The sequence below is a fragment of the Anolis sagrei genome, chromosome 11 (genome assembly GCF_037176765.1).
Source record: "Anolis sagrei isolate rAnoSag1 chromosome 11, rAnoSag1.mat, whole genome shotgun sequence".
Taxonomy (NCBI): domain Eukaryota; kingdom Metazoa; phylum Chordata; class Lepidosauria; order Squamata; family Dactyloidae; genus Anolis; species Anolis sagrei.
Window position 1 is genome coordinate 17,065,666 of NC_090031.1, and position 26,835 is coordinate 17,092,500.

Below are 26,835 nucleotides of genomic sequence, written 5' to 3' on the forward strand. Positions count from 1 at the left end.
GGCAAATCACAGCAAAGGCACTTAAATCCATGAATCAAACAAAGACAAGAGTCCAAGAACTTGGCATGAAGAACTTAATGTGAATTCAACATTGCTCTCCTTCCAGGAATGGGTGACAGCCACCGACCTGCTCGTCTCCTTGGACCGACTCAACACTTTCGGCGACGACATCTTCCAAGACCCCAAAGTGCTGCGCTCCTACTATTACGCCATTTCCGACTTCTCCGTCGGAGGACGGTAAGCAGAGGAATCGAATGCGAACCCAGCCAATCTCCTTCCATTTGATCAGGGATGGCCTTGATTTGTCTCATGGCTACGGGACAACGGCCTTTCTTTTTTTGTCCAGCCGCCGGCCAAAATAAAGAACGAGAAGCTGCCTTTTCAAGGGCTTCTCTGGTCAGGAATGTTGAGGTTGAGACCTGCAGATTGAATACACAAATCAACTCTTTATGGGGAGAGAAAGCATTTCCTGCTTTTATCATCAACTAGCTTTACCCGCCATGCGTTGCTGTGGCCAACCTTCTCTTCCTCTTTCTCTCCTTCTTTCACTCCTTCCTTCATTTCCTTTTCTTCTTTCCTTTCTTCCTTCTCTACCTGTTTACTTCCTTCCTTAGCTTTTTGCTCCCATCCTTCCTTCTCTTTATTTCTTTCCTTCCCTCCCTCTTTCTCTCCTTCTTTCTCTTCTTCCTTTGCTCCGTCTTTCCTCCCTTCCCTTTTTCCTTTCCTTCTCTCCTCCTTCCTCCTCTTCCTCTTTCCTTCCCCCTCCCTTTTTATTTTCCTTCCTCTTTCTCTCCTTTCTTCCCTCTCTATCTCTTTCCTTCCTTTCTTCCTTCGCTCTTGACTTCCAGACTTCCCTTTCTTTCTTTCTTTCTTTCTTTCTTTCTTTCTTTCTTTTCTTCCCTCCCTTTCTCTTCTTCCTTCGCTTTTTTCCCTCTTTTCCCCTTCCAAATTCCCCTTCCTTCCTTCCTTCCTTCCTTTTGACACCTTCCCTTCCCCTTCCCTTTCTTCTTCTTTTCTATCTTTCTTTCCTTTCCTCCTTCCTTCCTTTCTCCCTTCTTTCCCATCCTCCTTCTCTCTGTGTATTCTTTCTTTCCTACCTTTCTTCTTTCATATACCTTCTCAACTTCTCCTTCCTTCCTTCATACACCTTCCTTCCCTCCCTCCCTTCCTTCCCTTTCTTCCTTTCTCCGTTCTTTCCCATCCTCCTTCTCTCCCTTTCTTCTTTCTTTCCTTCCTTTCTTCTTTCATATACCTTCTCAACTTCTCCTTCCTTCCTTCCTTCATACTCCTTCCCTTCCCTCCTTTCTTCTTCCTTCCTTCCTTCCTTCCTTCCTTTCTCCGTTCTTTCCCATCCTCCTTCTCTCCCTTTCTTCTTTCTTTCCTTCCTTTCTTCTTTCATATACCTTCTCAACTTCTCCTTCCTTACTTCCTTCATACACCTTCCCTTCCCTCCTTCCTTCCTTCCTTTCTCCGTTCTTTCCCATCCTCCTTCTCTCCCTTTCTTCTTTCTTTCCTTCCTTTCTTCTTTCATATACCTTCTCAACTTCTCCTTCCTTACTTCCTTCATACACCTTCCCTTCCCTCCTTTCTTCTTCCTTCCTTCCTTCCTTCCTTTCTCCGTTCTTTCCCATCCTCCTTCTCTCCCTTTCTTCTTTCTTTTCTTCCTTTCTTGTTTCATATACCTTCTCAACTTCTCCTTCTTTCCTTTCTTCCTTCCTACACCTTCACTTCCCCTTCCCACTTTTCTTCTTTCCTTCCTTCCTTCCTTGCTGTTTACACCCCTTCCCCTCATTTCCGTCCTTCCTTCCCTCTCCCGCTTCCTTCCCTCCTTCCCCTTCCTCACCGATGACAGAGCCAGACGGCGGTGTGCGGGGGCGGCCTGGGGCTTCAGCGTCAGCGGGTAGGCTGCGTTCTAGAACTACAGTTCCCACAGTGCATTGCGTGTGTACTTCCTCCCCTGGGCACTGCGCACGCTCAGTTGGTTTTTGTAATTGTGAGTTTGTTGAAATGTTGTTTGGAATTTTGATGAGTGTTGTGCATACCTTGTGGGTTGAGGTATGTGCACGGCAAATTTGGTGAGTTTTCGTCAGGGGGTTTTCGCGTTTTGCGGTCCCGTTGAACGCCCTTTCCCATTTTATATATATAGATGTTGCAAAGTTTGGAAGAGACTCCAGTGCCCATGTTGCCTGGGGATGCTGGGCATTGGAGTCCAAAGCTCTCTCAAGCCCTAGGTTCTCAACCTTCCTGACGCTGCGATCCCTTAATACAGAAGGCAAGATGTCCAGTGAAGGTCCTGATAGCTATGCTGTTGCATGCTGGGCCTGAAATAATGCCTGTTTACAGGACGTGCTCTCTGTATGCCCAATGGGACGCCGGGGTGCCTCAGCTGAAGGGCCCTTTAGATTTCCCAACACAAAGTTCTATTGAGGCTCAAGATAAATTCAACAAAGTTCTTTATTTGGGTGTAAATCTTCAAACAAATGAATTAAATGCTTCCTCAATCTGCTATCAAGGGCAGGCAGCTGGTGGTAAAATCATAGACTCATATAATCATAGAATCATAGAGTTGGAAGAGACCTCATGGGCCATCCAGTCCAACCCCCTGCCAAGAAGCAGGAATATTGCATTCAAATCACCCCTGACAGATGGCCATCCAGACTCTGTTTAAAAGCTTCCACCACACTCCGGCGCAGAGAGTTCCACTGCTGAACGGCTCTCACAATCAGGAAGTTCTTCCTCATGTTCAGATGGAATCTCCTCTCTTGTAGTTTGAAGCCATTGCGCCACGTCCTAGTCTCCAAGGAAGCAGAAAACAAGCTTGCTCCCTCCTCCCTGTGGCTTCCTCTCACATATTTATAAATGGCTATCATATCTCCTCTCAGCCTTCACTTCTTCAGGCTAAACATGCCCAGCTCCTTAAGCCGCTTCTCATAGGGCTTGTTCTCCAGACCCTTGATCATTTTAAAACTGTTCCTCCAAGCTGCTTTATGGATGGCCCGAATGGTCCCTTACCAGGCAAGGTTCCTGTAGATCTGTCAAGCTGAAAGGTGTACTTTAGTTTAGGCTGTAGGAACTATTTCTTTACTCCCCGGCAGAGCTGTGGATCTATTTCTTTAACCCCCAGCAAAAGCTGTGGAACTATCATTTTACTCCCCTGGCAGAGCTGTGAGAAGTGAAGTTTTTGTGCAGGTGGGAAAGAGAATCCCACACGTCCTGCTTTTAGGCTTCAAACAGTGAGACTGAACAAAAGGTCCTCCTTTCCCTCCAAAACCCTGGGAAAAGGGGCGGGTCTAAAGACTCTGACGATGATTGGCAGGTTGCTGGACCTACGACTGCAACCTGAGGGAAGCTACCTTATTGCAAAATGCATGGCTTAAATAGATTCATGCAAACTAGCAGTGCAAGAAAAAGAATTCAAATCTTTTGGCGCTGCCGTGCCAGCACAATATCAATTGCTGCTTTGGTTTTCCTGGTTGACGTGCTGCTCATCTGGACCATGGATGGTCACTGGGTTGGGAATGGTGTCCAAGCACCGGTCATCAGACTGAAGCCTGAGATGGCATTGGAAAGGCCATGTGTCCTTACCCCTAATTCAGTGATTCCCAACGTTCCTAATGCCGTAACCCCTTAATACCCCTCTTGTTGTTTTGACCCCCAACCATAACATTATTTTGGTGCTCCTCCATAACTGTCTTTTTACTCCTGTTCTGACTCGTCATGTAAATATCTGATGTCCAGAATGTATTTTCATTCACTGGACCAAATTTGGCACAAATACCCAAATGTGAAAACTGGTGGAGTTTGGGGAAAATAGACCTTGACATTTGGGAGTTGTAGTCGCTGGGATTTATAGTTCACCTACAATCAAAGAGCGTTCTGAACTCCACCAACGATGTAATTGAACCAAACTTGTCACACAGAATGATGACCCTCAGAAAATACTGGAAGGGTTTGGTCGGCATTGACCTTGAGTTTGGGAGTTGTAGTTCTCCTACATCCAGAGAGCACTGTGGACTCAAACCATGATGGATCTGGACCAAACTTGGCACAAATACTGAATATGCCCAAATGTGGACACTGGTAAAGTTTGGGGAAAACAGACCTTGACATTTGGGAGTTGTAGTCACTGGGATTTATAGTTCACCTGCAATCAAAGAGCACTCTGAACCCAACCAACAATGGAATTGAACCAAACTTGTCACACAGAACTCCGGTGACGCTCAGAAAATACTGGGAGGGTTTGGTGGGCATTGACCTTGAGTTTGGAAGTTGTAGTTCTCCTACATGCGAGAGCACTGTGGACTCAAACCATGATGGATCTGGACCAAATTGGCATGAATCCTCAATATGCCCAAATGTGAACACAGGTGGAGTTTGGGGAAAATAGACCTTGATAGTTGGGAGAATAGTTGCTGGGATTTATAGTTCACCTACAATGAAAGAGCATTCTGAACTCCACCAAGGATGGAATTGAACCAAACTTGTCACACAGAACTCCGATGGCCCTCAGAAAATACTGGAAGGGTTTGGTGGGCACTGACCTTGAGTTTGGGAGTTGTAGTTCTCCTACATGCGAGAGCACTGTGGACTCAAACCATGATGGATCTGCACCAAACTTGGCACAAATACTGAATATGCCCAAATGTGAACATTGGTGGAGGTTGGGGGAAATAGACCTTGACATTTGGTAGTTGTAGTTGCAGGGATTTATAGTTCACCTACAATCAAAGAGCGCTCTGAACTCCACCAACAATGGAATTGAACCAAACTTGTCAAACAGAACTCTGATGACCCTCAGAAAATACTGGGAGGGTTTGATGGGCATTGACATTGAGTTTGGGAGTTGTAGTTTTCCTACATCCAGAGAGCACTGTGGACTCAAACTTGGCACAAATACTGAATATGCCCAAATGTGAACACTGGTGGAGGTTGGGGAAAATAGACCTTGACATTTGGTAGTTGTAGTTGCAGGGATTTATAGTTCACTTACAATCAAAGAGAATTCTGAACCTCACCAACGATAGAATTGTCTTGAAGGAACTCGATCGTGTGAGCCTCCCTCCAATCTTGCACATAGCCAGAAGAGACCCCCCAAGGGCCATCCAAGCCAACCCTATTTCCACCAGGGAGGAGGACACCATCAAAACCCTCCTGACAGATGGCCATCCAACCTCCGCTGAAAAACATCTACAGATTGGAGCTGTAATCTAGCAAACTGACAGTTTTGAAAGTATGCATTGCTCAGTCCTTTCCGGGAAAGCAATGACTTTTAGGATTCTTTTGAACCAACTCAAATCTAGACCCCTCTGTGCATTTTCCGCTCTTGTCCCAGACATCTGGGACGTGTTATCCCTTGAAAGGGCCACCCTCGATGGCAGTGATCTCCTCATAGGATTTGTAATCAAGGCCAAGGACCAAAGATGAAGGGAGATGCCTTGCAATCGCTAGCTTTGCCTATCGTTTATCCCCCAGAGGAGATAAATTATTTGTTCCCGGAGGTTAAGAGAGGACGGGAGTGACCCTAAAATAAGTCATTGCTTATTTATGCAGACGCACAAACAACAGCCCACCCGCGCATTGAAAGGAAACCTGAGACAGGGCTTAGATGGCCAAAAAGGCATATCTCCATCCAAAATACCCTGTTTACTCAATTCTTATGCTAAATTGCCTCTCCAAAATTAGATTCACGTAATACAGTCATCTCCGTGCTGAGCCACTCTGTGATTATTATTATTATTATTATTATTACATTTATTTTTTACTCTATTTATTATTGTTATTGTTACATTTGTTATTTTCTCTGCTATTATTGTTATTACACTTAATATTTTACTCTATATATTATTATTATTATTACATTTATTATTTTACTTTAATATTATTGTTGTTACTACATATATTATTTTGTTTTATTTATTATTATTTTACATTTAGTATTTTACTCTTATAATTACATTTATTATTTTACTCTATTTATTATCATTACATTTATTATTTTTCTCCATTATTGTTATTACATTTATTATTTTACTCTATTTATTATCATTACATTTATTATTTTTCTCCATTATCATTGCTATTATATTTATTATTTTACCCTATCTATTATTGTTATTACATTTATTATTTTACTCTATTTATTATTAGTAAATTTATTATTTTACTTTAATATTATTTTGTATTATTTATTATTTTTCCTCTAGTATTATTATTACATTTATTTTATGTATTATTATTACCTTTATTATTATAATTTTTATAATTTATTTATTATTATTATTATATTAATTATTACCTTTAATATTAGAGCCCCCAGTGGCGCAGTGGGTTAAACCCCTTTGCCGACAGGACTGAAGACTGACAGGTTGCAGGTTCGAATCCAGGGAGAGCGTGGATGAGCTCCCTCTGTCAGCTCCAGCTCCTCATGTGGGGACATGAGAGAACCTCCCACAAGGATGATAAAATATCAAAAACATCCGGCCGTCCCCTGGGCAACGTCCTTGCAGACGGCCAATTCTCTCACACCAGAACCGACTTGCAGTTTCTCAAGTCACTCCTGACACGACAAAAAAAAACCTTTATTATTGTACTCAATTATTACTGTTATTAATACATGTATTAATTTACTTTAATATTAATATTACATGTACTATTTTACTCTATTATGATTATTATTGTTATTATGTTTATTTTTTTACACTATTTATTATTATTACATTTATTATTTTTCTCTATTATTATTACTAGTATTATTTTACTCTAGTCTTGCTGTTATTACTACATTTCCATTATTTTACTCTGTTATTATTGTTATTATATTTATTATTTTTATTATTATTGGAAGGATACATAAACACATTGACATTGAAGAAGGTTAGAATAATCAGAGGTGGACAGTCTTATCAAAAATTACAGTTTTATTTAAATATTCAAAAATTTAACCTCAAATAACGGTATCTATTTTTAGTTTGAGATTTCCCAGTAGCGGCTGCATTTCCCACGCTCGACTTACACTCGAGTCAATACATTTTCCCAGTGTTTTGTGGTCAATTTAGGTGCCTCGTCTTATATTCGGGTCGGCTTATACTCGAGTATATGCAGTATGTCCCCTCTATATGCGGTATGTCCTCTCTAGGCATTTTCTAGGTCCTCCAACGCCACACAGTGGCCAACTTGTGCGGGGAGTGCAGTCCAAATGACCCAAATGGAGGAATGTCGGCAACTGAGATGAAGTCTCCCTTCTCTCTCTCTCTTTCTTTCTGTCTAGGTGCAAATGCAACGGCCATGCCAGCCAATGCATCCCGGACGAAGAGGGCCGCCTGGCCTGCCTTTGCCAGCACAACACCACCGGGACAGACTGCCAAATGTGCCTCCCGTTCTACCAGGACCGGCCCTGGGCCCGTGGCACCGCCGCCTCGGCCAATGAGTGCCTCCGTAAGTAGGGCTCATCAAAGGGAGCAGGGTTCGGGTTCTGGGCTGTGGAACCCGAACCCGAACCCGATGCCTCACCTATTAACATGGGCAAAGGCGTCATATCGTATGTTATTGATTCTTATACAGGCCATCTCCGAGTTACAGACATCTGACTTGCAAACTACTCCTAGTTAAGAACAGGGATGAGATAACAGGAAGTGAGAGGAGTCATATATTATTATTATTATTATTATTATTATTATTATTATTATTGCACTATATAGTATTAGTATTATTACACTTCCCAGGATCCCCATTGCATTGGGCCCCCAGTAAAACAATAAGTCCCACGATCCTATTGCATTGGGTCCTTATTCAAACTACACTTCCCAAGAACCCCCGTGTATTGGGTTCTTATTAAAACTACAAGTTCCAGAAGCCCCATTCCATTGGGTCCTTGGTGAAACTACATCTCCCAGGATCCTCATCACATTGGGACCTCATTGAAAGCCCCACAATCCTTTTCCATTGGCTCTTTAGTGAAACTATAGTGAAACCCCCATCACATTGGGCCCCCATTAACACTATAAGTCCCAAGATCCCCATTGCACTGGTTCCTTATTGAAACTACAAGTCCCAGGATCCCATCACATTGGGTCCTTAGTGAAACTACAAGTCACAAAATCCCCATTCCATTGGGTCCTTAGTGAAATTACATCTCCCAGGACCCCCATCACATTGGGACCTCATTGAAAGTCCCACAAGCCTTTTCTGTTAGCTCTTTAGTGAAACTAAATTTCCCAGGACCCCCATCACATTGGGCCCCCATTAACACTACAAGTCCCAAGATCTCCATTGCACTGGTTCCTTATTGAAACTACAAGTCCCAGGATCCCATCACATTGGGTCCTTAGCGAAACTACAAGTCACAGAATCCCCATTCCATTGGGTCCTTAGTGAAATTACATCTCCCAGGACCCCCATCACATTGGGCTCTCATTAACACTACAAGTCCTAGGAGCCCCATTGCATTGGGTCCTTATTCAAACTACACCTCTCAGGATCCCCATTTCATTGGGTCCTTATTAAAACTACAAGTCCCAGTATCCAACTGGGATAGGGTCCTTTGTGAAACTACAAGTCCCAGGATGCCATCACAGTGGGTCCTTACTGAAGCTACAAGTTCCAGGATCCCCTCACATTGGGTCCTTAGTGAAACTACAAGTCTCAAGATTCCATTGCATTGGGTCCTCAGTGAAACTGTAAGTCCCAGAATCCCACCACACTGGATCCTCAGTGAGACTATATCTCCCAAGACCACATCACTCTGGGTCCTTAATGAAACTACAAGTCCCAGGATCCCATCATATTGGGTTCTTAGAAAAACTGCATCTCCCAAGATACCACCACACTGCATCCTTAGTGAGACGACACCTCTTTGGATCCCTCATTAAAACTACTAGTCCCAGGATACCCAGTGCATTGGGTCCTTAGTGAAACTACACCTCCCTTGCCCAGTGTAGTAGATCCATCCGGAGAGGGCTGCCTCCCAACCGGGCCTCTCCCTGCTTCCCTTGCAGCCTGCAATTGTTCCGGGCGGTCCGAGGAGTGTGTCTTTGACCGGGAGCTCTTCCGCCGCACGGGGCATGGGGGCCGATGCCGAAACTGTGGGGGCAACACGGATGGGCCGCACTGCGAGCACTGCCTCCCCAATTACTATCGCTGGGATGGACAGGCGGCGTGCCAACCCTGCAACTGCAACCCTGCCGGTAAGCAAAACACCGTTGGGAGATCGATAGAGAAACCGGGACATTTCAGAAGCGATTGAGGAGTGGGAAGGCAGAGGGTTAATTACAGAAAGAGACCCCAAAGGGCCACCCAGTCTGATCACCTTTTGCCAGGCAGGAAGGCACCACCCGATCCATCCCGACAGATGGCCATCATCAATCATTGACCATGGATATGATAGATATGATTGAGAGAGATTGGATGGATGATAGAATCCTAAAGTTGGACGTGACCCTCAAGATCATTGAGTCCAACCTCCTTTTTCCATAGAGGAAGACATAATCAAAGCTCTCTTGATAGATGGCCATCATCAATATATGATCATGGATATGATAGATATGATTGAGAGAGATTGGATGGATGGATGATAGAATCCTAGAGTTGGAAGTGACCCTCAAGATCAGTGAGTCCAACCTCCTTTTCCCATAGAGGAAGACATAATCAAATCTCTCCTGATAGATGGCCATCATCAATAGAGGACCATAGATATGATATATATGATTGAGAGAGATTGGATGGATGATAGAATCCTAGAGTTGGACGTGACCCTCAAGATCATTGAGTCCAACCTCCTTTTCCCATAGAGGAAGACATCATCAAAACTCTCCCGACAGATGGCCACCATCATTAGATGACCATGGATATGATTGAGAGAGATTTGTTGGATGGATGATAGAATCCTAGAGTTGGATATGACCCTCAAGGTCATCCAGTCCAACCTCCTTTTCCCATAGAGGAAGACACCATCAAAGCTCTCCTGACAGATGGCCATCATCAATAGATGACAGAGGATATGGTTGATATGACTGAGAGAGATTGGATGGATGAGTGATAGAATCCTAGAGTTGGAAGCAACCTTCAAGGTCATCCAGTCCAACCACCTTTTCCCATAGAGGAAGACATACTCAAAGCTCTCCCGACAGATGACCATCATCATATGATAGATATGATTGAGAGAGATTGGATGGATGGATGATAGAATCCTAGAGCTGGACGCGACCCTCAAGGTTATCCAGTCCAACTTCCTTTTTCCATAGAGGAAGACATCAAAGCTCTCCTGACAGATGGCCTCACAAGACTCTGAGGCAATATATTCCACCAGAATATACCATTGGGTCCCTCTATTTGTCCTCAACGCATACTCTTGTTCCATCAGGTTCCTTGAACCCCCAATGCGACAGTTCTGGGGCCTGCAAGTGCAAAGAAGGCGTTACCGGATGGAAGTGTGAACGCTGCCGTGATGGTTTCCATTCCCTTGGAGAAGGCGGGTGCAGGTGTGAAGTCCCATTTGTGATGCTGGCCCCCCTCCTTCCCTTCCTTCCTTGGATGAACCGGTCATCATTGTCTATTTTTTCCAACTTGTTGTAGTTCAGCCTGTGATTGTATCAGATGTTCATGATGGAAATGGGGATGAGGGTTTTCCTGGGCCTGAGTTAAGCCCAGGCAAGTGTTTCTCTTGTAGATTCACATTCCTGGGAGAGGCCCTCATCCGTCTTTCTCTGAGAAACAACTATATTCTGAGGATGATTTGTCAAGTGCAGAATTTAATGAGGCACCACGAAGGTCAATTCCTCTGCAGGAAAAGAGAGATAAGACACTCTTACCTGCTTGTAAGGGCAAGAGAAATGCTTTCCTTTCGGTTCAGGGGTCAGGAAAAACTTTATATTGATACAAGGGGATGAGTTAGCTCAGTCTCGTCAACACTGAATCTTCATGACAGTCTTGTTTCCAAGTGTTCCTAGTTTCATGTTCCAAGTTTTACCAGGCTCCTGATCTGTGTATTGGATTTCCATGCTGCCTTGTTCTATGGATTTTGTACCCTGAGACAGGGCTTAGATGACCAATTAAGCATACCCTGTTTACTTAATTCTTATGCTAAATTGCCTCTCCAAATTTAGATTCACATAATACAATCATCTCCATACTGACCCACTCTGTGATTATTATTATTTTATTTCATTTATTATTTTACTCTATTTATTATTGTTATTGTTACATTTGTTATTTTTCCCTCTGTTATTATTATTACATTTATTATTTTACTCTATGTATTATTGCATTCATTATATTACTTCATTATTATTATTGCATTTATTATTTTACTCTATTTATTATTATAACATTTATTATTTTGCTCTATTTATTGTTACTGCTGTTACATTTATTATTTTACCCAATATATTATTATTATTACATTTATTATTTTACTCTATTCATTATTATTATTACATGTATTATTTTACTCTATGTATTATTATTGCATTCATTATATTACTTTAATATTATTGTTATTACATTTATTACGGTACTTTACTCTATTTATTATTATTGTATTCATTATATTACTTTAATATTATTGTATTACATTTATTATTTTACTCTATTCATTATTATATTACATTTATTATTTTGCTCTATTTATTATTATTGCTATTACATTTATTATTTTACACTATTATTATTATTATTACATTTATTATTTTACTCTATGTATTATTATTGCATTCATTATATTACTTTAATATTATTGTATTACATTTATTATTTTACTCTATTTATTATTATTATTACATTTATTATTTTACTCAATTATTACTGTTACTAATACATTTATTATTTTACTTTACTACTATTATGATTAAATGCATTCTTTTACTCTATTTATTATTGTTATTACATTTATTATTTTACTCTATTTGCACCTTTGAATCTTGTGTTTTACCTTGTGCCTTGAAGCTCATTGACTATCTTTGGATTGTACTGTTTTTACCATTTTTACTGCTTTGCCTACTTATATTCTTCAATAAACTGCTTGCTGATTTTACCAAGCTGGTGTGGTGTTTAAAGTCAGAGGTGTTCATGCTCTGGAGTATGACACAATTCCTTGTTTGCAGACCCTGCACTTGCGACCCGGCCGGCAGCAACGGGACCTGTGATCCCAACACCGGACGCTGCCCTTGCAAGGCGAAGGCAGAGGGATACCTGTGCGACAGGTGAGCAAAATACCTGCCCCACGATCCTCACTGGGACTTTAAGGAGGTCTTGTTACCAAAAGATTTGGCCAAATACATCCCTGAGTTTTTCTGAAATCTTCATTGCTGACTAGGCAGAAGTTGGGAGCCAAAAAGAAAGAGGTTTTACCTAGGAATAGGTTTGTAACACTATGTCACAAAATTTGACGAAAATGTATACAGTGTCCTCTTGCTGCTTCACGGTTCACTTTTCACGGCCTCACTGTTTTGCGGTTTTCCGGGACCTGGCCTGGTGAGTGAGCAAGGGAGGGAGGGTGAGTGAGCAAGTGAGTGAGGAAAGGGTGGCAGCAACGGCAGAAACAGGAGCCTAGCCACCTCTTCCAGGCTCCTGCTTCTGCTGCTGAAATGGCAGGGAAAAGGGTTTGAGGAAAGGAGACACAAAGAGAGTTCCTGGAGGTCTGAAAAGCACGGATTTATTTATCCAGCTGGGTCCCTGGAGTTGACTAGCACCCAAAAGCAAACCAGAGCAAATGATAGAGGCATTGACTGTGCCTTTTATAGTCTCCAATCGGGGTCAAACAAAGAAACATGCTACTACATACATTAATGTAATTCCTACGTCATCTTAGCATCATAAGAATATCAAGTTCTACCTTCCACATGCAAAAGGCATGTCTGTGTCATGCTGAAGAGCAACCATCAAAGGGGCCCTCTCTGACCTGTCAAGAGGTGCTCCTTACTTTTGTTGTTGTTCATTCGTTCAGTCGTCTCCGACTCTTCGTGACCCGCTCCTTACTTAGAGCCTAGATATACCAGGCCGTGGCTAGCCGGGCTTATTTCTCTCTCCTGGAATGTGCCCCCTCCCTCTTGCTGTGCCTGGACAGCAGTATGCTTCAGCATTCTTTCTATACACAGAGAGCCTGATTTTTCTATGCATTTTAGTGTTTGTAAAGTACTTACAATTTTATGCATAAATCAATAAATATCTATTTTTCCAATATCTCCTCATCACTGCTGCTTCCGCTTTTACGGCCTTCCCTCCCTGCCTTCCTCGCTCACCCAGAACCAGGACTCTGCACGGTGAGTCGCGAGTGAGTGACTCACTGGGCCGAATCCTGGATCTGGGTGAGCGAGGGAGGGAAGGCCGCAAAGGCAGAAGCAGTTCTACTGTATATAGCATCCCTACTTTGTGGATTTTCACTTATCGCGGGTGCTCCTGGAACGGAACACCCGCGAAAAGTGAGGGAACACTGTAATAGCAACAGCAAGGTCATTGGCAAGTTGTGCTCAGTGGAAGGTTGCGCTGCCTTTGCCAGGGGCTGAGAGACCATCAGGGTCCCTGTTTTCCCATTTTCCCAGTCTTCCCTTTCTTGCCCAGGTGCCAACCAGGAAGCTTCAATTTGCAACTCCATAACCCATCAGGCTGCACCAGCTGCTTCTGCTATGGCCACGCGGCGGCCTGCACAGCGGCTCCTGGGTACGAAGTCCACGAGATCGTCTCCCATTTTGATCAAGGTAGAAAGTGGTTTCCATTTTCCCCTTGACCCTAATGCATTATTATTATTATTATTATTATTATTATTAGAAACACAACAAGATGAGTCCACAGCAGACACTCTGAGTCACACATCAGACACTTCCCAAGTGTCTAGGACTGTTGTTATTATTATAATTATATTATTATTATTATTATTATTATTATTATTATTATTATTATTTCTGTTGATCCATGGTGGTTCTGTGTGGAATGTTTGGGCCAATTCTATTGTTGGTGGATTTCAGAATGCTTTTTGATTGTAGGTGAACTATAAATCCTAGTAACTGCAACTCCCAAATGTCAAGGTCTATTTTCCCCAAACTCCATCTGTGTTCATATTTGGGCATATGGAGTATTCGTGCCAAATTTGGTCCAGACCCTGCATTGTTTGAGTCCACAGTGCTCTTTGGGTGTAGGTGAACTACAACTCCAAAACTCAAGGTCAATGCCCACCCAAACCTTCTGGCATTTTATGTTGGCCTTGGGAGTCCTGTGTGCCAAGTTTGGTTCAGTTCCATCATTGGTGGGTTTCAGAATGCTCTTTGATTGTAGGTGTACTATAAATCCCAGTAACTACAAATCCCAAATGTCATGGTCTATTTCCTCCAAACTCCATCTGTGTTCATATTTGGGCATATGGAGTATTCGTGCCAAATTTGGTCCAGACCTTCATTGTTTGAGTCCACAGTGCTCTTTGGGTGTAGGTGAACTACAACTCCAAAACTCAAGGTCAATGCCCACCCAACCCTTCTGGCATTTTCTGTTGGCCTTGGGAGTCCTGTGTGCCAAGTTTGGTTCAATTCCATCATTGGTGAGGTTCGGAATGCTCTTTGATTGTAGGTGTACTATAAATCCAAGCAACTACAACTCCCAAATAACAAAATCAATTTTTTGAGTGATGGTTACTCCTTGGGTTAGTAGGTGTCTTGTGGCCAAATTTGGTGGCAATTAGTCCAGCGGTTTTTGAGTTATGATGTCACTCAAAATTATTATTATTAACAATTATTATTAACAATTATTAATAATTAATTAATATTAATCCATGAATCAGTAATATTAATAATTATTAGTAATTTATATTATTATTAGTATTTATTTATTTATTTATTTGATGCACTTATTAACCGCCATTCTCAGCCCCTGAGGGCGACTCATGGCGGTGTACAGTACACATAAAAGACAATTACAAAAAGCCGGTTTCAATAACATCTAGACTAACAACACTTACAAACTACACTAAAAATCCGCTTCGTCTCGTAGTGAAATCATAACCCATCTCATATTCCTTGTTCCATTCCAATTCTTCTTTACCGTAATGTTAGCACTTAATTAAATGCCCTCTCGAAGAGCCATGTCTTAAGGCTTTTTCGAAAGGACATGAGGGAGGGCGCCTGTCTGATGTGTGCAGGGAGGGTGTTCCACAGCCGGGGGGCCACCACTGAGAAGGCCCTCTCTCTCGTCCCCGCCAGTCGTGCCTGTGAGGCAGGCGGGATTGAGAGAAGGGCCTCCCCAGACGATCTCAAGGTCCTCGTGGGCTCGTAGGCCAAGATGCGGTCCGAGAGGTATTTTGGGCCGGAACCGTTTAGGGCTTTGTAGGCCAAAACCAGCACCTTGAATTGGGTCCGGTAGCAAATCGGCAGCCAGTGGAGCTGGGACAACAGGGGCGTTGTGTGCTCCCTGCCACCCGCTCCAGTTAGTAACATGGCTGCCGCGCGCTGAACCAGCTGAAGCTTCCGGGCCGTCTTCAAGGGTAGCCCCACGTAGAGAGCGTTGCAGTAGTCCAGGCGGGATGTGACAATATACTAATGTGATAATATACTAATAATATAATATATAATATATATAATATATAATATATAATGTGATAATATAATGTGATAATATACTAATAATATATAATATAAGATTCCTCTCCCTTCCTGTTGTTTCAGCCCCATTCTTAACTAGGAGTCGTTTGTAAGCCGAATGTTTGTAACTTGGGGACGGCCTGTATTCTCTTTTCCCAGACCTGGATGGATGGAGCGTGGAAACGCCAGAAGGGAATGAGGTTCTCCTGGACCGTGATGGAGGCGAGAGATTCCTGGGGAAACAGGGAGAAGGCTCCCTTGTGTTTTGGGCTCCAGGTAAGGCTTTGAAGCTCTGCCTTTGCACGACCTAAGCAGAGCAGTCGGGGTCTCCTTCCTTCCAAACCTCACATTTTCCTCTTTTCTTTTAGAGCAATTCCTGGGTGACCGTCGGCTCAGTTACGGTCAGACGCTGTCCCTGTCCTTTTGCTTTCGGGGCGCCATGGATGAGTCTCCCTTGCTCTCCTTTCGGCTGGTTTTGGAAGGAAATGGGGCCAACGCGAAGAAGGTCCACCAGAAATCCTTCAGGAACAGCTCCTTTTGCGAAGAACAGACCTTCTGGTGAGCCTTCCTTTCAAATCTTGGCAAAAAGGCCATCCGTTTCAAACACATACGTCAGAAACAGACTAAGCGGCCAGTTCAATTCCTTTTCTTTCTCCCTCCCTCCTTCCTTCCCTCTTTTTGCCTTCCATCCTTTTTCCCTTCCTTCCTTCCTCCCTCCCTTCCCCCTTTTCTTCCTTCTCCCTTTCCTCATTTTTAATTCATACCATCCCTTCCTTCCTTCTCTCTTTACTTCCCTTTCTCCCTCTTTTTCCTCCCTTCCTTTTGCCCTTTCTTCCTCCCTCCCTTCCCTCTTTTCTTCATTACCTCTTTCCTTACATCATTCTTTCCTCCCTTTTCTTCTTCTTCCATCCTTTCCTATTTCCTTCCTTCCCTCTTTACTTCCTTTTCTCCTTCTTTTCTCCCTCCCTCCTTCCTTCCCTCTTTTTTCTTCATCCTTTTTTTCCTTTCTTCCTCCCTCCCTCCCTTTCCTCTTTTCTTCCTTCCTTCATTCCCCTTTCCTTTCTTCTCTCTTCCCTCACTTTTTAAATTAATTCCTTCCTTTTCCCTTCCTTCCTTTCCTTTCTTCCCTCCCTCCCTCCCTCTCTACTTCCTTTTCCTTCTTTTCTTCCTCCCTCATTCCTTCCCGCTTTTCCTTTCTTTTCCCTTTCTTCCTTCTCCCCTCTCACTTTTCTTACTCATTCCCTCCTTTCCTCTTCCTTCTTTCTTGCTTTCCCTCATCATCCTTCTTCCCTTTCCTCTTCCCTCCGTTCTCCTTTTCCTTCCTTACTTCATTGACCCTTTCCTTCATTCTCTCTTCCCTCATTTTTCTTATTCATTCCCTCCTTTCCTCTTTTCTTCCCTTTTTTCTTCCTTCCTTCATCCCCCTCTCCTTCCTTCTCTTCCCTCACTCTTCTTATTCATTCCTCTTTCCTCCACTTTCTTCTTTTCTTCCTCCTTCCTTCCTCCCACCTCCTTTTCCTTTCCTTTTCCTTCCATTCCCTTTCCTTCTCTTCTCTCCTTCCCTCTTTCCTTCAAACTACAAGAAAGGAGATTCCCCCTGAACATGGGGAAGAACTTCCTGACTGTGAGACCTGTTCAGCAGTGGAACTCTCTGCCCCGGAGTGTGGTGGAGGCTCCTTCTTTGGAGGATTTTAAACAGAGGCTGGATGGCCATCTATTGGGAGTGCTTTGAATGTGATTTTCCTGCTACTTGGCAATGGGTTGGACTGGATGGCCCACCAGACCCCAAAGGCCATCCAGTCCAACTCTATCCTGCCACGCGGTGGCAGCACAATCGAAACACTCCCAACAGATGGCCACTCAGCCTCTGCTTAATTTGGTACTACTGGTCCCAGTTTTGTATTACTTTCTTCCAGGTTGCATGAGGCGATGGTAGAGCTTCACCCTGCCCTCTCCGCTTTCCAATTCCAGCGCTTGCTCTCCAATCTGACGGCGCTTCAAATCCAGATTGGAAGCGAGCATGGATCGGGTAAGTCATTGCTGGAGATGGGGAGGCCTTGATGGTGCTTTTCCATCATAATGGCAGAAGGAAGTTGGACTGGATGGTCCTTGGAGGTCTCTTCCAACTCTAGGATTCTATTATTATTATTATTATTATTATTATTATTATTATTATTATTAAACAGAGACTGAATGGCTATCTGTCAGGAGGGCTTTGATTGTGCTTTTCCTGCCTGGCTGAAGGAGGTTGGCTTAGATGGCCCTTGGATATGTTTTCTAACTCTAGGATTCTGCTGTTGTTGTTGTTGTTAAGCAGGAGCTGGATGGCCCATCTCTTGGGAGTGCTTTGATTGTGCTTTTCCTGCCTGGCAGAGGGGGCTAGACTACATGACTCTTGGAGGTCTCTTCCAACTCTAGGATCCTATTATTATTATTATTATTAAGCAAGAGCTGGATGGCCATCTGTCAGGGATGCTTTGATTGTGCTTTTCCTCCCTTACAGAAGAGGGTTGAACTAGATGGCCCTTGGAGGTCTCTTCCAACACTAGTATCCTATTATTATTATTAATAATAATATTAATAATAATATTATTATTCATAAGCAGAGGCTGAATGACCATCTGTTGGGAGGGCTTTGATTGTGCTTTTCCTGCCTGGCAGAAGGGGGTTGGACTGGTTGGCCCTTGGAGGTCTCTTCCAACTGTAGGGTCCTATTATTATTATTATTATTATTATTATTATTATTATTAAAACAATAATATTCATCAGCAGAGGCTGAATGGCCATCTGTTGGGAGGGCTTTGATTGTGCTTTTCCTGCCTGGCAGAAGCGGGTTGGACTGGTTGGCCCTTGGAGGTCTCTTCCAACTGTAGGGTCCTATTATTATTATTATTATTATTAAAACAATAATATTCATCAGCAGAGGCTGAATGGCCATCTGTCGGGAGGGTTTTGATTGTACTTTTCCTGCCTGGCAGAATGGGATTGGACTGGATGGCCTTTGGGGGGTCTCTTCCAATTCTAGGAACTCATAATAATAATAATAATAATAATAATAATAATAATAATAATTTATTTATTTATTTACAGTATTTATATTCCGCCCTTCTCACCCCAAAGGGGACTCAGGGCAGATCACAACGCACACATTACACAGCAAACATTCAATGCTGTTTTAGACACACAAGACAGACAAACAGAGGTATTTCGGCATTTTTCCAATTTCAGCGCTAGGAGGTTATGCTCAATTCCGGCCACAGGGGGTGCTGTCGCTTCATCCACTATGAATGACTTGATCGTATTTCCTCCTTGTTCATTGATCACTAGCATTTTTATGGTGCTGTAAAATATCTCCCTAATTTCTCTACTCACAGCTCAGCTGTTTTCGAACTGCTTAGATGGACAGTAAGCTAGGCTTAACAGTCGGATGCTCAATCTGACTCGGGCTTCGAACATGCCACCTTCCAGTTGGCAGTGATTTATTGCTTCTGGTGATTAACCAGCTGTGCTACAGCCCGGGAGAGGATGGGTGGCCATCTGTCAGAGTGTCTTTGATTGTGTCTTTTGATTGTGGCTGAACTGGATGGCCTTTGGGGGTCCCTTCCAACTCCAAGAGTCTATGGCACGTTCTTCAACCGATAGTGACATCTCTTCCTTTTTCTTTTCCAGGCCGCATTTCCTTGACGGAGGTCCGCCTGGTCTCTGCCCGCCTGGGCCTCTCCCTTCCGGCTTCCTGGGTGGAGGAGTGCCTCTGTCCCAAGGGTTTCGTGGGCCAGTTCTGCGAGGCCTGCGCCCCGGGCTTCAGGCGGGAGGTTCCCTTTGGTGGCCCCTTCGCCCACTGTGTCCCTTGTTCCTGCAACCAACATGGACGCTGCGACCCCGACTCGGGTGAGCCCACGTTTCTGCTCCATTTGCAGGAACCTGCCACTTTTGCAAAGAGAGTCCAACTTCACCCTCTGCTTTCCCATTTTTCCAGCTGCTTTTCAAATGTCCTGGTTTCCTTGTCCTGCTTTCTTCCAAGGCTGCAGACAGAGCTGTTTGCTTGAGATTTCTGCAGATTGCATGCATCTGTCCCAATGGCACCCACTCTGACTCCTTTTTTTACTACCGTATAATAATAATTGCAACACGATGCCCTTGATGGTTCATAAGCTGCAGAGCAAAATGCTGAATAGATGCGGTTTGTGACAGCTGAGAAACATTTGAAGTTGATCCAAGATGTTCCCACGTCTGGCTCCAATTCATTGCTGGTTTTGTGCAAGGGAACCTCTTCTTTGATCTGCAAAATAGCTCATTTTGACAATATATATACAAGAACCATGGGTTTGGTGAATTGCCTTGGCTCGGGAAATGGCCAAAGGGGTTTACCTGCCATTCCTGCCCAGGAGATGAATGTCTCTGGTCTTATCTGGTTTTTTAATAGATAGATAGATAGATAGATAGATAGATAGATAGATATGTAAATTTGGCTAGTATATTTGCATACCCTTCCTTCCTTCCTCCTTCTGATTTTGGCCAATATATTTCTATATCTTTTCTTCTTTTCTCCTTCGTTCCTTCCCTCTTTCCTTCTGATTTGGCTAGTGTATTTCTATATCTTTTCTTCTTTTCTCCTCCCTCCCTCCCTCCCTCCCTCCCTCCTGATTTGGTTAGTGTATTTCTACATCTTTTTTTTCTTTTCTCCTTCCTTCTTTCCTTCCTTCCTTCCTTCCTTCCTTCTGATATGGCTAGTGTATTTCTATATCTTCCCTCCCTCCCTCCCTCCCTCCCTCCCTTCCTTCTGGTTTTGGCCAGTGTATTTCTGTATACTTCCTTCTTTTCTCCTTCCTTCCTTCCTTCCTTCCTTCCGAGTTTGGCCAATATATTTCTGTATCATTTCTTTTCTCTCTCCCTCCCTCCCTCCCTCCCTCCCTTCTGGTTTTGGCCAGTGGTATTTCTGTATACTTCCTTCTTTTCTCCTTCCTTCCTTCCTTCCTTCCTTCCTTCCTTCCTTCCTTCGAGTTTGGCCAGTGTATTTCTATATCGTTTCTTCCTTCCTCCTTCCTTCCTTCCTTCCTTCCTTCCTTCCTTCCTTCCTTCTTTCCTTTCTTTTGATTTTGGCCAGTGTATTTCTATATCCCTCCCTTCCTCCTTTCTCTTTTCTCTTGTTTTGGACCTATTTCCCTATTTCTTCTTCTTCCCCTCCCTTCCTCCTGTGCTTGGCCCACCCATTTTTCTAGTCCTCCTCCCACCCATGCCTCTTTCCTTCCTTTGTAGGCCTCTGCCATTGCCTTGACCACACGGAGGGCCCCTCCTGCGAGCGCTGTGCCCCAGGCTTCTTCGGCAACCCTTTCCGCGGACGACCGGACGACTGCCAGCCTTGCCCTTGCCCCGGACAGAGCCCTTGCGCCGCCCTGCCATCCAGCGGGGAGCTGGTTTGCACCCGCTGCCCTCCGGGACTCAGAGGTGGGACACAACCCTTCCCCTTTCTGATGACCCCTTTCTGAGACCCAACTCTCGTGGAGTCTAATTTAGTGCTAGGACCGCAGTTAAAGAGGATCCATGCCTGGCGAGCCATATGTGAAACACCAGATAGGTCAGGACAGAGAAACCAACTCACCAAGTCGAAGACAAGCAACCGAGGTTTATTTCAATTGGGCCAAAAAGGGATGCACGTACAGCAAATTTGCTTCAAAATGGACAAGTGGGTGAGGGGGAAAAGGACAGGGCCTGAGGCTTGGAATTATGGGAGTTGGAGTCCAAAACACCATGAGGGAGGGCCGAAGCTGGCCCAAGCCTGCTCTATAGTCAGTGACTAAAATAAAGGAGATCTATGAATGCGTGTATTCTGAGCTTCTGTTTTGCAAGCAGCCACCTCTCAGCTTTCAGTGAGCCATATGCAGTGTTCCCTTGCTACTTTGTGGTTCGCCTTTCGCGGATTCGCTGTTTTGGGATTTTTTTAATGAATTTAAAATACTTAAAACAAGTAGCAAGGAAACACTGAAAAGAAAGGCTCTGCCAATGTATCTGAGTGAGAGAGAGAGAGGGGGGCACCTCATCACCGCCTGGGCCCCCTCTCCGGCTCTTCTTCTTCCCTCCAGGGGTGACTCTTCTTCCCTCCTTCCCCTCTTTACCTTCCTCCTCCTCTTCCTCAGTGCTTCCCTCAGCGCAGCTTGGGCCCCGCAATGACTCCGCCGGCTCCTCAATTGCACCGCAGCTGCTGCTGTTCCAGAAGCGGTGGCAGAGGCACCTTGTTGCCATCTGGGCCTCTTGCCGTCGCTTGAGCCCTGCGCCGCCTCCGCCGCCTCCTCAATCACGCTGCGGCTGCTGCTGCTCAATTGCTCCAGAAGCAGATAGTCCTAGCGGAGGAGTCATCGCAGGGCCCTAGTGACAGCAAGAGCCCCAGGCGGCGACGAGGTGCTTCTTCCACCACTTCTGGAGCAGCAGTCACCGCAATGAGATTGAGGAGGCAGCGGAGGTGTTGCGGGGCCCAAGTGGCAGCAAGGGGCCCTCTTCCACCGTTTCTGGAGTAGCAGTAGCCGCATTGTCCAGGCCAGGCCTGTTCGTGGGAAAGGAGGCACTGAGGAGGAGGAAGAAGGTAAAGAGGATGAGGAGAGAAGAAAAGACGCCTCAGGAGCGAAAAAGGAAGAGCCCCTACTTCGCGGAATTTCACTTATCGCGGGCGGTCCTGGAACGTAACACCCATGATAATTGAGGGAACACTGTAGCTAGACAAACAGGTTTGGGTTTAGCAGGTATGCCAGGAAATTGCCCAGCTCTGCATATACAAGAATAATGGGTTTGGTGAATTGCCTTGGCTTGGGAAATGGCCAGAGGGGTTTGCTTGCCATTCCTGTCCAGGAGGTGAATATGAAATAGATACATTATACAGACAAATTAAAAAGTTGTATAGGAAGTCATGAAGAATAGATACAGTCTATTAAAAGGTTGGATATTATAGCTGCCACTGGTTTGATCTTGATCTTCTCATGTTTTGAGCCTGCACAAGTTTGGAAAAGGTCTTTTTAGAAGGGGACGAAAACAATATACATTTATTTCTGAGTCCTTGGTTTGGGTTTATCAGGTCTGGGTTTATCAGGGATGGCAGGAAATTGCCCATCTCTGCATATACAAGAACAATTTATTTATTTACTATATTTATACCCCACTCTTCTCACCCTGAAGGGAACTCAGAGCGGATTTGGTGATTTGCCTTGGCTTGGGAAATGGCCAGAGGGGTTTGCCCGCCCTTCATGTCCAGGAAGTGGGCTGATCTGGTTATTATTTTGGTAAAGAAGTGTATACATGTTATACATCTATGAAGTAGATACAGTATACAGAAAGAGAAAAGTGATATAGGAAGTCATGAAGAATAGATACAGTCTATTAATGGGTTCGATATGATAGCTGTTCCTGGTTTGGTCTTCATCTTCTGATGTTTTGAGCCTGCACAAGTTTGACAAGGGTCTTTTTAGAATGGGAAGAAAATAATATATATTTATTTCTGAGCCCTTGTGAGATATAAATTCGCCTTCCTCCCCATCCAGGGAGACGCTGTGAACTTTGCGATGATGGCTTCTTCGGGGACCCCTCGGGTCAGAACGGGCCCCTCCGTCCTTGCCAGCCCTGCCAGTGCAATGGCAATGTGGATCCCAACGCTGTGGGCAACTGCGATTCGCACTCAGGGCGGTGCCTCCGCTGTCTGCACAACACGACTGGAGAACAGTGCCAGAGGTGCAAAGAAGGCTTCTACGGCGATCCCTTGGCTACCGACCCAGCCACAAAGTGCAGCCGTGAGTCCCCAGGATGACCCAATTGCCTTCCCAAATTGACTTTAAAATGTCCCGCTTCCCTTCGCTAATATTAATAATAATACATCACACTTGGGACGTGTTTGACTTCTGATTTTGTGATACGAAATCCAGCATATAGATATCATTTGCTGTGACACACTGTGGTTTTGTGTCAGTAAAATAATAATAATAATAATAATAATAATAATAATAATAATAATAATAGCGTGAACCATGTTATTCCCAACCAACCTAATTTTTGAGGAATTAAGCTTCCAAAGCCTTTGGATGGTTGCTCTTTTGGTACTTTGGAAACCACCCATTTCATTTGACATCATTTGCGAACTTCTTCATTGACTGGATGGAAAAAAAATAGCAATATTGAGCTTAAAAATACAAATGGAAATGAAATGTCTACCGCAATCACTTGATCGATTTTATATTTTGTCATTACCCCCAAAATGATCTATGACTCTGAATGTAAAAAATACATATTTTGTCTTGCTTCCTAGCTTGTCAATGCGACGCCAGGGGTTCCGTCCATGGGCCGGATGTATGCGACCCGGTGAGTGGTCAGTGTCCTTGCCTTGCTTCTGTGACAGGAAGGGATTGCAACCGGTGTCGAGACGAGTATTTCGATCTGCAGCCAAAAACAGGGTGCAAACGGTAATTAAATATTGTTGGTCAGCCTGTGATTGTGTCTGATGTTCCTGTTGATGTTCGAGATGGGAATGGTGATAGTGTTCCTGTTAATGTTCATGATGGGAATGGGGATGGTGTTCCCGTTGATGTTCATGATGGGAATGGGGATGATGTTCCTGTTGATGTTCATGGTGGGAATGGGGATGATGTTCCTGTTGATGTTCGTGATGGGGATGGGGATGGTGTTCCTGTTGATGCTCGTGATGGGAATGGGGGTGGTGTTCCTCGATGTTCATGATGGGAATGGTGATGGTGTTCCTGTTGATGTTCGTGATGGGGATGGGGGTGGTGTCCCTCTTGATGTTCATGATGGGAATGGTGATGGTGTTCCTGTTGATGTTCATGATGGGAATGGGGATGGTGTTCCTCTTGATGTTCGTGATGGGGATGGGGGTGGTGTTCCTCTTGATGTTCATGATGGGAATGGGGGTGGTGTTCCTCATTGATGTTTGTGATGGGAATGTGGATGGTGTTCCTGTTGATGTTCATGATGGGAATGGGGATGGTGCTCCTGTTGATGTTCATGATGGGTATGAGGATGATGTTCCTGTTGATGTTCGTGATGGGAATTGTGATGGTGTTCCTGTTGATGTTCGTGATGGGAATGGGGATGGTGCTCCTGTTGATGTTCATTATGGGAATGGGGATGGTGTTCCTGTTGATGTTTGTGATGAGAATGGGGATGATGTTCATGTTGATGTTCATGATGGGAATGGAGATGGTGTTCCTGTTGATGTTCGTGATGGGAATGGCGATGATGTTCCTGTTGATGTTTGTGATGAGAATGGGGATGGTGTTCCTGTTGATGTTCATGATGAGAATGGGGATGGTGTTCCTGTTGATGTTTGTGATGGGAATGGGGATGGTGTTCCTGTTGATGTTTGTGATGGGAATGGGGATGGTGTTCCTATTGATGTTCGTGATGGGAATGGGGATGGTGTTCCTATTGATGTTCGTGATGGGAATGGGGATGGTGTTCCTGTTGATGCTCTTTCTCTCTCTCTTTCGTTCCCTCCTCCAGTTGCCAGTGTCACCCGCTGGGGTCCCAGCACAGCCGCTGTGACCCTTTTACGGGTCAATGCCTTTGTCGTCCTGGCGTGGAAGGCCTCTCCTGCGACCGCTGCCAGGCCGGGACCTTCGGCTTTTCCTCCCAGGGCTGCCAAGGTAACACCAGCTCCAATATCTATAATATACAATATATTATATTGCAACATTATTAATATTATATATAATATATTTGTATACAATGTTAAAATACCAGGATAAGTTTGCTTTGGAGTCAACCAGAAGTAGGAACTGACTTGACAGCAGCCCATACTCAAAAACAGCATGCCAGAGCACATTATTATTATTATTATTATTATTATTATTATTATTATTAATTTTGGCGCCCCCGGTGGCGCAGTGCCTTAAACCTCTGAGCTGTTGAACTTGCTGACTGAAAGGTTGGCGGTTCGAATCCAGGGAGTGGGGTGAGCTCCGGCTGTTAGCCCCAGCTTCTGCCAACCTAGCAGTTCGAAAACATGCAAATGTGAGTAGAGTAAAGTAATTGCGCTCCATGCGATCATGCCAGTGGCCACATAAGTTACTTTATTTCCTGATTGTTCCTGGTCCTAAATCAATCCAGGATTGAGTCTCCGATGCAAATGACAAGCCATCCTTCCCTTTCTTGCAGCTTGCAACTGCTCCTGGTTGGGCTCCCTTGCCATCCAGTGCCACGAAGACGGCACGTGCATCTGCAAGGAAGGCTTCGTGGGCCTCAAATGTGACCAATGTGCCGTGGACTTCTTCCTCGACTCCGGCAGCAAACATTGCCAGAAATGTCCCCTTTGCTACGGCCTGGTGAAGGAAGAGGTAAGAGCCCGACAAACCGTGTCCCTCCACAATACTGAGAAGCCACCCAAAGCCCACCGTCCAATGACATTGCAGGTTATATCGAGTACCATAAACATGTACAAGAGCTCCGCAAACACCATCCTGTCCACCACACATGGAATACTTTCATTCAGAGATAATTTCCTCCTAGATTTTACGTGTTTTTTTTCCACCACAGACATCCCAGTGTTCCTTTCTCTCTCCATTGGTGTGGGATTTGCAAAATCCCGCCAACTGCCTCTCCCTTAACCCTTTCCAACTCTGTCCGCATAACAAACAGAACAGAACTAATCAGCAACTTCACATACTGGAGGAGTTTGGGGGATTGACTCCAGATATTGGAACTTGTAGTTCACCCTGCATCAAATCAGAGTGCTGTGACCCCTGACAGTGAACTTGGACCACATTTGGCACACAGGACCCTCACAACCAATGCAAAATACTAAAGAGGTTTGCAGGGAATTAACCTTGTTGTAAGTTCTGGGATTTATAGTTTACCTGCAATCAAAGAGCACTCTGGACCCCACTCTCAAGGAGTGACTTGAGAAACTGCAAGTTGCTTCTGGTGTGAGAGAATTGGCCATCTGCAAGGGCGTTGCACAGGGGACGCCCGGATGTTTTGATGTTTTTATCATCCTTGTGGGAGGCTTCTCTCATGTCCCCGCATGAGGAGCTGGAGCTGATAGAGGGAGCTCATCCGCCTCTCCCCAGATTCGAACCTGCGACCTGTTGGTCTTCAGTCCTGCCGGCACAAGGGTTTAACCCACTGCGCCACCGGGGGCTCCACCCCACCGATGATGACCCTGGACCTCACTTGGCACACAGAACCCCGATGACCAACAACAAATACAGGAGGGTTTTGTGGGGAACTGGCCTAGGGAAGTAATGCCACCCCTCTATTCTGCTTTGGTTAGACCACACCTGGAATA

General features: G+C 44.4%; 1 protein-coding gene across 1 annotated transcript in view; it reads left to right on the top strand.

The window, feature by feature from the left end:
* The window catches only part of LAMC3 (laminin subunit gamma 3), a 60,684-nt gene that overhangs the window by 11,385 nt on the left and 22,464 nt on the right, over positions 1-26,835 (top strand). Inside the window, exons 3-17 of the mRNA XM_067472239.1 lie at positions 107-237; positions 7,268-7,434; positions 8,994-9,182; positions 10,358-10,475; positions 12,096-12,194; positions 13,552-13,688; positions 15,717-15,833; positions 15,926-16,115; positions 17,474-17,586; positions 19,227-19,445; positions 20,814-21,002; positions 23,084-23,329; positions 23,842-23,995; positions 25,053-25,195; positions 25,707-25,885. Of these exons, the coding sequence (XP_067328340.1) occupies positions 107-237; positions 7,268-7,434; positions 8,994-9,182; positions 10,358-10,475; positions 12,096-12,194; positions 13,552-13,688; positions 15,717-15,833; positions 15,926-16,115; positions 17,474-17,586; positions 19,227-19,445; positions 20,814-21,002; positions 23,084-23,329; positions 23,842-23,995; positions 25,053-25,195; positions 25,707-25,885 (2,391 nt within the window). The remainder of the gene's footprint in view (positions 1-106; positions 238-7,267; positions 7,435-8,993; positions 9,183-10,357; positions 10,476-12,095; positions 12,195-13,551; positions 13,689-15,716; positions 15,834-15,925; positions 16,116-17,473; positions 17,587-19,226; positions 19,446-20,813; positions 21,003-23,083; positions 23,330-23,841; positions 23,996-25,052; positions 25,196-25,706; positions 25,886-26,835) is intronic.